Source organism: Apus apus, chromosome 10 (genome assembly GCF_020740795.1).
Source record: "Apus apus isolate bApuApu2 chromosome 10, bApuApu2.pri.cur, whole genome shotgun sequence".
Classification (NCBI taxonomy): domain Eukaryota; kingdom Metazoa; phylum Chordata; class Aves; order Apodiformes; family Apodidae; genus Apus; species Apus apus.
Window position 1 is genome coordinate 7,968,682 of NC_067291.1, and position 13,158 is coordinate 7,981,839.

General features: G+C 40.9%; 1 protein-coding gene across 1 annotated transcript in view; it reads left to right on the forward strand.

The window, feature by feature from the left end:
* The window catches only part of RFX7 (regulatory factor X7), a 49,793-nt gene that overhangs the window by 17,351 nt on the left and 19,284 nt on the right, over positions 1 to 13,158 (forward strand). The window contains exons 2-4 of the mRNA XM_051628254.1: positions 4,385 to 4,418; positions 11,588 to 11,670; positions 12,499 to 12,621. Coding sequence (XP_051484214.1) covers positions 4,385 to 4,418; positions 11,588 to 11,670; positions 12,499 to 12,621 — 240 coding nt within the window. The remainder of the gene's footprint in view (positions 1 to 4,384; positions 4,419 to 11,587; positions 11,671 to 12,498; positions 12,622 to 13,158) is intronic.

Genomic DNA, 13,158 nt, shown 5'->3' on the forward strand with positions numbered 1-13,158 from the left:
AAGTTGTAATGAAAAAAGATCACTCTGGCTTCCAGAGTTTAATCTCCTAGTCAAACCATTATGATATTTTGCACAATAAACTGTGGCTCTGCTTGTCCCCTGATTTTTGTTGAGCTGGACTTGTTGTTGTGGACATCTTCCTCCATTTGAGGATTGAGTCCCTGCTAGTGCCTGGATGATGAGAGCTGTGTCCCAAGTGGCTTTTGGACCTGGGAGGTTGGTCCCATGCCTGAGCAAACCCGTAGTGTCCTGGAAGCCTGTTGTCCCAGTCCTGCTTGGGACACAGCCAGGAGCCCCCTCACAAGCATCCTCCTCTGCACCCTGTGTCCCAGGACAGAATTTGTGCTGCAGCAGGTGTGTGTTGGCTCAGTGTGCTCACTGTGCAGGTGTTCACCCAGTGTTTGTTACACCGCTAGCTTTCCTAGGGAGTGACTGATCAATTGGAAAGCTGGTAAGGGTTAGTTTCGTTGGCTGTGAAGGTTTAGAGTTAACCAGGCAGTGGCTAAAATTTTGAGGACTTTATTTTACCACTTCCAACCACCTTCCTCTTTCTGGTCTCACAGGCACAAGGCTTCTCATATCCCTTGTGGTTATATGGCTTCTACTATTTGCAGCAGAAAGTGTGCTCAGAGCAACTGAATTCTGCCTCCTCTTGTAATTCAGTAGTCTCATATTGCTCAGCATAGTTCAGCTATCTATTCCTGAAAGTAAAGTATTGCTTAGTTAGAGAAACACTGGCAGCATCCAGCTTTATGCCACTATGGAAAAAAATTACACCTTGCCTTCTTCCCCCAGCTTTGTCTCCTCCCTCTCTCCCTCGGTGCAAAGTAAACCCAGCTGCACACCTGGGGAGAGAACACACTCCTCATTCTGGCTGTGCCAGGTCAGGACTGTTAAAATGGGGCTGGTTTGAGTAGAAATACATAAAAAGGTCAGGGAAAGCAGACATGCATACTTTGGCATAAGATAGAGGAGCTGTTTGAGGAAATGCTTTAGTCTGATTTTTCCCCCTCCCTGTCCTCCCCAAGATACTTTTGGGAGTTTGTCAGCATGGCTTCAGCATTTAGGAGCTTAAATTACTGCAGCCTTTGAAAGTTACCTTCAAGAATCTCTCAGAGGTCTTGGGCCTAAAGGTTAAGGCAAAAGCTGAGGCTGATCAGATGGGCTGGAGGCTTTCCAGTAAGGCTTTCTGCTGCAGACCCAAAGCATCCAACATGTGTTCCCTGAAAGGACACAGGACTGGGGTCTCCATGAAACACACTGGCTTTTGTAGGGAGCCATCCTGCTATGCTCCTCTAAACCATAGGCTAAGAAGAAAAACCCCTTTTCTCTGCTGTTTTGCTAATTAGTAGAAGTTGGGCTCTTGTTTCTGAATGGGTAATGGTAATTATTCAAAGGTGAGTGGGTTGATCCAGACTGGTGGTGTTGGGGCAGAGTTGACATTTTTGAGGAGCATTGCTGTAGAAAGTAGAACAAGACTACATACCTCTCGAGTTGCTCAGTGTGTTTTAACTTCCAAACCCTCTGCCTGGTGGTATCCACTGAGCAAAAGTTTCATTCTTGGTTGTGATAGTGTAATTTATTTTTTTAATTATTTTTTGGCAAAGTTTCGATATATAGTTTTATGCTCCTAGGTTCTTGTTGTTGATATCTGGTGCAAGCTGATAAATCCAGCACAGCTGTAAAAGCAGCCACCTTTGTTATCATTTGTAAGAGACAGCTACCCCCAGAATCAGAACAGGCACCTTCTTGTCTGGGATGAAACTGCTTGAAGTAGCCTGAATTAAGTTTTAGATCAAGTAAGTGAACTAGTTTAACTTCAGAGAGACTGTCAGCATGAAGAGCTACACAAGAGATAGTAACGTCAGGTGGGGGTGGGTCACAGCAAGCCCCCAGCAGCAGCTCTCCAGAAGGAGCAATGCAGGTTGTTGGCTTATGGTGTGGTTTATGAGTTTTGCAATGGGCTCGGGTCCCTCCAGGATTCAGATGGTTATTTTCATTAGCAAGAACATCTATCAGTCCTGCAGCTGCTTCTAGATGCGTAGCAAAGCTTGTGGGTTGCAGCCTCCAAGCATTAGGAAAGGCTCCGTGTAGGGCCTGATTCAGCCTTGCTCTGGGGGTTGCTGGCTGCACTTACTGTAATTGCAGTAGTAATTAGGTAAGGGATTAATTTGACAGAAATAAAAGCAGACTTGTATATTTGTAAATGAAATTTCAGCTTTTAAAACATATCTGTCTTGTTAAAGAATGAAATGGGGTGGAAAAACAAAAAGTGGCAAATACATTGTAACTGGGATGGCTGTTCCTTTTCCACCTTTGCCTTGACCTTTTATCTCCTGATTCGATGGAGATGTGCCCTGCAGTGTCACAGTGTCACCTGGTGGAGCTTTTCTGTGCGGTGCTCAGGACCACAAGAAGGTTGCTGCTCAACACCTTCCCAGTCAAAGGGCTGTTTCTCAGGGTTACTGTTACTTGACTTTGACATGAATCAACTCTACTAGAAGGTAAAGAAGAAGCACTTATGTCATTTGACACAGGCTTTATGGAATCAGGCCATGTTATCCTGTGCTCTGATTTGGATGAAAGAAGCCTCAGTTTACTACTGACAAAGTTTAATGATGTCCTCCCTGTATACTATGGAGCAGGAGATGAAAGATTGCTGTTAAAATAGACACCATACTTACCCGTGCTGAAGCCATAGGACCTTTGCCTTTTAAAATGTCACAACATCTGCTTGCAGATTGGAGGACATGACCTTGACTATGCTTTTTGTGCCACCAGTTGACGAGAAGGAAACACAGAGAAACTGTATTTGCTGGCTTTATTATTGCTCTTCTGCTGCAGCTCCTCAACACTGTTGATCAGTGCTGTAGGAGCAGAGGTCATGACTGGAAAAGCCTGAACTAATTTTGAGAGTTTTCATTTACTGGCTTAGACTGATATTTGGAGATCAAAGACAGCTCTAGGGATTTTGGGTCCAGCTGCCTTCTGGCAACTTGCCTCTTTCTTTTTGCAAGAAGAAAATATTAAAGCAAATGGCCATGCTTGTGCACACTTTGGAGAACCTAGCGGGATGGGAAGTGGTGCTGGCTGAAGCACATTCTGGAAAGCCTAGTGCGAAATGTTGCCTGCAAGTTTGTAGAGTAGAGGTTGGATTTGGACTAAATTTGATCTGCCTTTACCCTGCATCCCTTTATCTTTCATGCCCCTTTACTGCATTAAGCTACCATGTGAAGCCATGGGAGGGGGTGTCAGTATTAGCAGCTCCTGCAGAACAGATTTTTTGTCTGTTTGGTTTCAAAATGAGTTGTTGTAGCAAGCAGGGCAACCAAGCTTCTGCTTTTTTGAGTATCTGATACAACAGTAGGTGCTGGTTCAATAGCTTTGGTTCCTATCACCACCAGAAACTTTGGCCTTTTGTTTTGCTTGTTTCTTAGTTGTTTTTTTATCCATCTGATACCTTACTTAGCCTTTCTTTTAATGTGGTAGCACCTGTAAAAGGAAAAAACTAGGAACGAGGTGTTTTGTTATGTTAACAAGAGACTGAATTATCGTTTGTCTAGTAAGAAAATAATCACTCCCTGAACTCTGAAGATGGTTGTTTAGTGCTTGTTCATTAGGTGTCCAGCAGTAAAGACTCTTGTTTTTTGCGTATTAAAGCTCCTGCTGCTCTTCAGAGTAATGACAAAATGTCTTCCACTAATGTAGTCAGACCAAGCACGTGAACTACGGCACCCTTAAGAAACACAAAAGCTGCTTGTGGGTGTGTTTATATGAGGTAAACGAAGTTCCATACCATTTGCACTCTGGCACATGCACTGGTGTCACTTATGGCATACTTTAATTCAGTCCCCACCCAGTGTATTCTTAATAAGCCAGCTAGCAGGTAGTGAGACCAATGTGGAAAACTCCTAAGTTGCCAGTGGGATATCAATTGTCTGCTTTGTAGAAGCTCGTTGGAAAGCTAGAAAGAAATGCTTCGAAGTGGTGGGATTTACTGAAGTGTGGGGAGAGAGAGGTGTTAATTGTGTTTACAGCTGAACAAGTAAAATCCATCTGAATTGTGGAAGAGCTTACAATAAAAGTAGTAAAATCCATCCTGGCTGCTTAACTACTTGGAAAAACAGCTCCCTGTTGCAATGATATTTTGTTAAAAATACAGTTCTTATATAAAAAAGCAAACCAGCAAATATTAAAAGAAATAGTGAAGTTTGGAGTGACAAAAAATAGTTGGATGACTATTCTTCCATAGACTAGCAGGATATTTCACAGCAGGAGATTAAGCCTGCAGTACAATGATAGAATTTCTAATATGTAATATTTTTGTCATTGCTGTTTAGATTAATTCAAGATTTCTATTCTCTCTTTCTTCCCTCACGTCTAGCAAAACTGTACAATCTAAAGTGGACTGCATTTTGGTAAGTACAACTCCAGAATGCTTTTTAATATTTAATAAACTGCAAGAGCAAAATAGATGGCTCTGGAGACTGACAGCTGTTATGAAGCCTTTCCTTATCAGTGCTCTGAGTTACTACTGCTAAATGTGATCAAGATTAGTTCCTGTTGCCAAAAAACCACATTATGTGGATTTGGTGTTTGTTTTCTGTGGGAGTATTGACCTCTCATTGCTACCAGCAAGTGGCTGTGATTGCCAGTTGTAGAACTGTCAGTATAGATACAGCACAGGAAGGTGACTTACTGCTTTTGTAAGCATTATTTTATTAAATGCAAGGGTATGTACTGCACAGATCAGAGTATGCAAGAAGCTAATTGTGCCTTCAAGTTCCTTTGCACTTTAGGCCTTTACTGACAATGTTTGTTGCTTTTGTTGTTGTTTCCTTGAAACAGTTAATTAATGGCTGGTTCTACATGTGAAGGAAGGAGCTAGATTGAACTGCATGTTTGTACAAAACCTGACAGACTAATGTCCTTGTCTGTGAAAATCTTGCGGGTGTCATAATTATCAGATACTTTGTTTATTTGGGTTTTTTTAATCTTAAGCTTTTAGTAAAAAGTTGTGCACCATCTCACATACCTTCCCAGAATCGTGCAACACTACACAGTTAGCTCACAATTAGGACAGGGAGATAGTAGCATTTTTTGAAGAAGGAAAGCTTTTGAAATGCAAAAACGTCATCTTCCTTTGTGCATTAAAAATAACAGGATCTAGCCAGTGATAAGAGATTATTTCTGGGAAGCAAATATCTAGCACTAACTCAGAAAGAGGTTTTATTTGTTTATTTTTAATATTGAGCAGGTTGCAAGTTTCTTTAAATCAAAGTCTGAAGTCATAAATTTTAAGACTGGAAGGGATTTCTTATTCTGACCATCTACCTTCAGCATTTCATCCAGAAGTACCAGTGGGTAAAATAAAAAAGATGATGTAGACAACCATCTGGTTATTATAAAATAGAATCTGTTCAGCTGTATGACTGAGCTAAATAAGAAAATTCCTCCCAAGTCACATTGTCAAAGCCTGATTCAGATGACACTGAGTTCTCTTTCCTTAAAAGGTTGTCTTGATTTATTGTGGTAAGAAGTTTAAAGTAAGCTGTATTTGTTGCATTGCAAACAAACTTTGCACCCAATTTTGCATATGCTTGAAAATTCTTGGATGAATTTTTAAGACCTAGGGTACAGAGTTAGGAGTTACCAGTTTGTATAAGCCCATTCATTTTTGTAGGTCATCAGCAGTGTCCTGATGGTCTAATTTTCTGTTCCAGATATCTCCTTGTCTGTCCTGCTGATGAGTTCAGAGGAGTCCTGTCAACAGTGGAAAGGCCACTTTAGGTTAGCAAAGGTAGATCTAATGCTGTTCAGGTAGTTTAAGAAAGAAAAATCCAAGATTGGAGTACTTCCAGAAAATAAAAATAAAACTGAATTTCATCAAAATGCTTTCTGCATTTTGACATGCTTTTGGAAAGCTGTGAGCTGCAAGACAGAATCTAAAAGTACGTTCAGCTAAAAGGCCACGACTGTGCAGCTGTAAATAATTTGTTTGGAGCATCCTTGCAGGCCTGTCCAGTTTTGTCCTGCAGGAGGTAAATGCGCAGGATGACTCTGGTGGAAAGTGTATGGGTTTGTCAGAGTGATGCTGTGATGGGGCTACCAGCTGCCTGCAGGGAGTCCAGCTACAAGCTTATGGACAGGCCAGAACATTTCCTTTGAGTACATGTTCTTACATGGTTGGTTCAGATAGAAACTTTTTCAGGGCCTTTAACTCAGTCTTTTGGAGCATAAAGGGACAATGTTGCTTGTCTCCATTCTTATTGTAAGGAGGAGATTTGGGACTAGCTTTTGGTTGCATTGTAAGGTGCTGATGATAAAGCATTTAAACTTGATCAGCTTGTTATCAATCTTAAAAAACACTAGAAAAGAAAAATCAGAGCTTGTTACCCTTTGTGTTTGGTAGCACCAGTCACAGCCAAAGTGCACAGAGCCACATACAGGTGCTCTTTAGCACATAAACTGCCTAGTTCAACACAGGGTAGCAAGAAAGAGAGCAATACAAAGAAGAAACAGAGTTGATAGTAATAGTCTTTGTTGTGGCAGTAGCTAGCAGCAGAAGACTACAGAAAACAGCTTGTATAAGGCTACTGGGACTGCAATTACTCACAGAAGAGACCAAAGTTATCTGCCTTTTACTGGTTATACCATGCCACATACATTCTGACATGCTGTCAGTTTCTGGAAGATCATAAGAAAATAATGGTATGCTGTGCAATCCAAAAAAGATAATTAGCAAGAATTGTGGTGTAAACAGCCATTAAAAATTCATCATAACATCTTTTTAACTGTAGTAAACATGTCTAGCAGTAGATTCTCTCATGACTTTGCTTGTTGTATTTTTTGCCACATGCCAAGTGAACTCTTGAACCTGATTTTTAAAATAGTATGCTCCATATAATCGTGCAGCAAGAAGATTAGGGTTTCTTTCCTTCTTCTGAAAAGAGCTCAGTGCTGGTGAGATAGTGCTGAATCGATGGCCATGAAGACCAAAGCTGCTGATGGCTGGAGCAGATGCAATGTGGGCACAACCTTTGTGTAAGATCTGTTGGAGTAATGTGCCTTGTTCTTGGAGAACAGGAGGAAGGAGAGAAAGTGGTAGCTTGTCATTTGTCTTTTTGTCCTTATGGAAGACAGGCAGAAGCTCTGTTAAGCTTTGGCAGCTGTGCTTGGACACTGTCAGTACAAAGCTGCCATGTGTTTTTAGGGCTTGTTTGGAATATTTAGCACCTTGAAATATGTTTCTGCTTCTGTTCAGATAAAACATATAAAATGTATTTATTGGCAGATTTTTAGAATAATAGGTCACGTTTTGAGTATTTGCTGTTTTCTGTCTTGGTCATATTTCCAACAAACCATCTGATCTTGAGCAAATTATTTAACCTTTCCTTGTTTCCTCTGTTCAGAAAGTGGGGAGAAGATTGCTTGACTACTTTGCTATTCTTAGGCTGGTTGTTAAATAATAAATGTTTGTTCTACTGAAGTATGACAAGTTTTAGAACCAGTCTGCCAGTAGGTGCATGTTACCTTGCCATTGGCATAGCCATTTTTACTTGGATTATAGTTATCCATAAATCCTCAACATATGGAAAGAAATATTAAGATCAACCCACATTCTCTAAAATAGTAATCTTGCAGAAGCTTGCAGCAGTGCCCCTGGACTTAAGCTCTACTTCACCAGAACTCAAGGACAGAAATAACCTGTAATTCTACCTTCATTGTGGAAATATGAAATAGTTCAAATTTGAATGACAGTTTTCATTGTGTTGGTTAAAGAAATTGTCCCTCAGTCTGTTCTTCCTCTATCTTATTTAAAGTTTGGCCTGACTATTTTCTTCTTTAAAACATTCCAGAAAGAGCACATTCCCTAGAGTTTTCCAGTGATAATCCCTTTTGACAACTTTAGATTGAAACTTTACTAACGTTTGTGACCTGACAGTAGATCAGCAGTCAGAGAAAACCAGATAGAGAACCAATCCACTAAGGTCAGGAAACCTTAAAGGATGTTCAGTGGTTCTGGAGACTCACGTTCATATCTCTAGGTTCTGTGGTTCCAGCAGGAACGTGAATAAAGTAATGTATCCTGTAACACAGAATAAGTCCTTAACTATATTTTGTGTTGAACTGATCTTTTTCTCTTTGTGCTTCAAAAAGTTTCAGTGTCTCTCAGAATGAAACCAGGTGTCAAAACCTGGTATTTTCATTAAAAAAAACCCCAAAACAAACCCACAACATTTTGGCCGTACTCGTTTATTTCACAGTTTTTTCTTTTTCAATCAAAATGCATGTTTGAATAAAGAAGAAAGTTGCTTCTGTTCCTAAGAGATCTTTGTTCTGTGTCTTTCTTAAGCAGCAAAAGGAGCAGTTCTGTGTGGCCACTGAAAATGCAAATATAAACACATCTCCAGTTTAATTTATTTGCTTTGTATTTTGTGCATTTCTTCAGTGAACTGTCTATATTTGGTAACTGTCAAAACAAAAATATCAGAGATTTCTGCTCTTTTGTATGTTAGTGAAAGTCTTTGCTTAGCTATAACTTGAAGTTTCTAATTCTTTGTCCTTATTCTATCCTAGAATACAAGATCACTTAGATATTTTGAGTACTTTATATATATTTTTTGGCTAAATTGAAGCCAAGTTATGAAAATAGGTATGAACACTGCTTCTCTTCATCTTCACTGCATCTTCCTGTATCTAACGTGGTTCCAGTTACGGGGAATAAATATAATGTGTGAAAACCAAGAGACCCAGAGGTGGTGCTTTGTGCTGGCTTCACACCTCAGTCCTGCTGGCACTTGAGCATGTTTTTTCTAATGCAGCTTCAAGAAACAGAGTTTATAAATAGGCTGTGGAGAAGTAGACAGCCGTCATCTGATTTGATAGAACCAGTCAATCAAGGTCAGCAAACTTCAAGCAAAATGTTAACCTCGGTCCTTTTAAGTAGCAGAAAAGGATTCCCTAGACACTTCTTTACTTTCTGTATGGGTTTTAGAACTGCTGTAGCATGAAGCTTGAATGGGCCACACAAAGGGGAATTTGTTGAAGATGATGCCAGCATCACAGTCTTCCTTTTGATGCTGTGACTCCTTCCCACTCTAATGACCTATTTTTTCCACACTGTTGACCTATTTGGGGGGTGGTGGTTGAGAAATTTTAGTGTATTTTGTATCCTTGTTTCTTTTTGTTTATTTCCTTATGCATCCAACTTAGCACAAAGAAAAATTCATGATGAATGAATCTTTTTCTCCTCGGTCAGTGGTCACGAGCCCAGCTGAAATTTTCTTCCACTTCTGTAAATTCTTGTCTAATTGTATGAAGAAATGTGAAAGTTTTTGATACTTTGAACAGTTGCAGTAATGGAGTTATTATGGAATTCACCAGACCTTTAGCACTAAGAACTGGTGGATGTCAGCTGAGGTTGAAGAAGTGTATATTTACCACAGCTGTAAGCCAAATTTTGAGAGTTTTAGAAACCTTTAGAGAAAGCAGCCTAAACAAAACACAATGTTTAAGGTATTTTAAAGCTAAACACAAGAACACGTTTCCTGAATCTGCTTGCACTGACTGACACTTCATCCCTTTGCTGCCACTTCTTCATTTTTAAGATGGTTTTCTCTAAATAGGTTCAGTCACATCTAATAGGCTTAGGTTTATCTAATTATCACCCAGGTAGGATTATCTCCATGAACTGCCTGTGACTCCTGGCTGTGTGTCACCTCTCATGTTTGGAGGAGATCCTGCCCCCTGGGGCTCCCCCACAGCCATCCCTGGAAGCTGAAGAGGTTGTGCGGAAAGTTCTGCCTGGGGCTGGGTGTGGAGAGGGAGTATTTGAGTGAAAGCTGTGAGATAACATCGCTGTCCACCTGCTTCTGCTGAGGATATGAGGAAGCCATAATCCTCAGCTGCCTCAGCTCTAGTGATACAGTTTTGCTGATGAGAGAGTCAGCGGCTCGCTTGCATCCTTTGGAAAAGCCTCTGCTAACAGAATCCCAGTGAAATTTTTTTTCTACACACGTATGATTGGGGTTTTTTGTTGGTGATTTTATTTAATTAGGAGGTTTCACAGGCAGGCCTTCCTGTGTAGTGGAGCCTCCACAGCTCAGGCAGGGCCCTTCCACACAGTCCCTTCCTTCTGCCAGGACACATTAGAAGTTCCTTCAACTGCAGAGGGCACTGAGGCAACTTCAGTGTCTTTTGATGAAAGGTTTAATGTTTCTTCTAAAACCTTGCCCTTTATCTTGGACTCTGGCACATCAGATTTAAAAGTGAGAGCTTGTCTTCCATTTCAGTGTCAGAATAATTAGATACTTTGTTTTGTTTTGCCTGGGATGCTTTTGCCCCATTGATTATTGCTCACCATGCAGGGTAACCTCACCTGTCCTTTGCTGTTTAAAAAAATAACAGCTAAATTCCTCAGAGAAGAGGAGGTCTAATTAACAAGTACCAGTTTTCTTCTAGTTGTTTATATAAATAATATATAATAATACACATATATAATATATATCATTAATTTTCTGTAAATTCTTCCTTTCAAGAACATTGATCTTAACAATAATGGGTTTCTTAAAGGAAAATCTACCCGTCCAAATGGAGGAAGGAAAGAATGGAGAATTTGACAAAATGTGTCCATGTAGAAATGTCTCTCTGGGTATTTGGTGGTCTGAGCACCACTGCTGTGTAGCTACAGTAGAGCCATGCAGAAACTGGTGTCAGCAAAATTTAGGAGTTTGTCAGAGGAAAACCACAGATGATGTGGTTTGCTGCAGCTTATAAAAGCAAGAAATCCAATGTCTGTTACCTGGCTGCTGCTGGAAGTGTTTCTCTTGGCTCTCAGAGTGTCTGTCACCTTGCTGGTGGCCCAGGTCTCTGGAGCAGTTGTGTGGTGGGTTTAGTGGTGGGGGTTGGTGGGCACCTATGCTCTCCCAGTGTGGCTCATTCCTGTGCCCAGAGGACAGGGAGGGGACCCACATGTTGATTGCAAAGCCAGTGGAGGGCAAGTGGGAGCTCACCTTTCTCTAGTACTGCTGTTAGGTTTGTGCCAGCTGATCTGGACATGACTGGGGCAGGTAGGGAGCCCCAGTTTGAACTTCAGGTTTTCAGATTCTCTGCTCCCTGTTCTGCTCATTGCTGAAATAAACAGCCAAGTCTCACTGCCTGTCGGTTGCACTCTTCCTTTTGGAAAAGGTTAGGTTGGCAGTAAGGCACCAGTAGAAGAAAAGAGAATTAACTCTCATCAACAAAAGTTGTATTCTGACTTTAAAAGGGATTATGTGGGTCTGTACCAATGATGCACCACTCCATGCACTGCTGCTGCAGCATCTTCCTGAGGGAGAGCCCATTTGCTCCTTGCTGACCAGTGCTTTGTAGTGTGTGCAAATAAATAGAAAATCACATTTCTAGTCCAAGTGCTCACAGTCACATTCTTTCATATATGTAAATATTGCTTGTTTAAAATTATAATATTTAGGAATACACTGTCAGATGACAGTTTTAGCTTTCAAGCTCAACTCTTATTTTTTGCTTTTTCTCCCCCTACCTCCCTCAACCCATCATTTTTAACCTAAATACTTTTGTTATCTAGCAAGAAGTTGAGAAGTTTACAGACCTAGAGAAACTCTACCTCTACCTTCAGCTGCCTTCGGGTCCCAACAATGGAGACAAAAGGTATGTGTGTGAGTGTGTAAATGTGAGCAGCTAGTACTGAAAACTTACTTTACTTCTTGTGGCACTTAGCTGTTGAGCCATTCACACAGTGTGTTTGGTAGCAGAAGCAGCCTTTATTAAACATTAGAGACTCTTATTTTCCTGAACATTGTTTAGTTGGGTTGTTTGTTTTTTCAACTTTGGAATCTTCAATGCAGGAATAACTTGAAAATGTAACTCTCCTAATATGCAAGAGTCATCAGAGAAGGTGTTTTGCAGCCTAAGTGTTCCTTTGCTTTTTATGTGGAAGCGATAATGTAGCAACACAAATGTGATAGTGAAGGAAAGAAGGAACTCATGGTTATTTCTGGTAACATTTGTTTGACTAAAAAAGGGTCTAGAAAACCAACCTGCAGATCACATCACCAAATTAGTATTATTTCCCAGTAGGGTAGTTATAGGCAGGCTAGTGCCTACAGGAAGCTCCCTGAGCATCTGCTGGGAAAGTTGTGTGTTTCCAAAGGGCAGCTGGCAAACTGGGCAAAAGTTTAGAGGTGGTCAGTAAAGAATAATAAATTTAAGAGGGGAAATAGGTGAACTCTCACTCATCACTGTCTACTTGCAGCTGTATATCAGACAAGAAGTGGAGTGTGGAGTCTCTTTGTTAAATTGTGGATGAAAGAGGGAGACAACTGCTGCCTGTGCCTCAAGGTATAGCTAAACGTGAGGTACTGGCCTTTGTGGTCTCTGGTGTCTCTCCACCAGTGTAGGCAGACAATTACCAAGTCTTGTAACTGAGGAGGAGCTCTGGAGTGAAGTCTTCATTGGCATTACTTCTTCTTTCACTAGTGATCAGATCTCCATGTCATCCAGCCGTGCCCAGCAGATGCACGCCTTCTCATGGATACGGAACACCTTGGAAGAGCACCCTGAGACATCCCTTCCCAAGCAGGAGGTTTATGATGAGTACAAGTGAGTGCTCCCAAACTGGATCCATACATACATGTCCATACAGCAAGCATAGATAGTTCTGTGACACTGGCTCTACAGGTGCTCCACTAGAACGTGTAGCAGAAGAAGGCCTGATACAGTAAGGTACCTCAGAATGTCCTAGCTGCAGTGAGGCAAGCAGTGTTCATTATTTCTGCCACTGAAGATATGACCATGCTCTTTAAATTGTGCATTATACATGCTGAATGAAAGGTACAAGCATTTCTTAACAAGTAAATATCTGTGTAAATATTGCTTTTGTTTTGTGGACAGAGCAGCAAGGGTAAAAATACTAGTTACTATCTTACAGTACATTTTGATCTGCTGGTATATACATACATATATGACTGTGTTGACAAGGACGAGGGGTTGAATTGTTCCTCCTGGAAATGCAGCTGTTTTGCACATAAGACCCAGCCCATGACACCTTTATTGCCAGAATAATGCCTAAATACTGGACCTTTGTGCAGAAAACCTGATGTCTGCAGAGGCACAATATATCTGAATATGTATGAAACC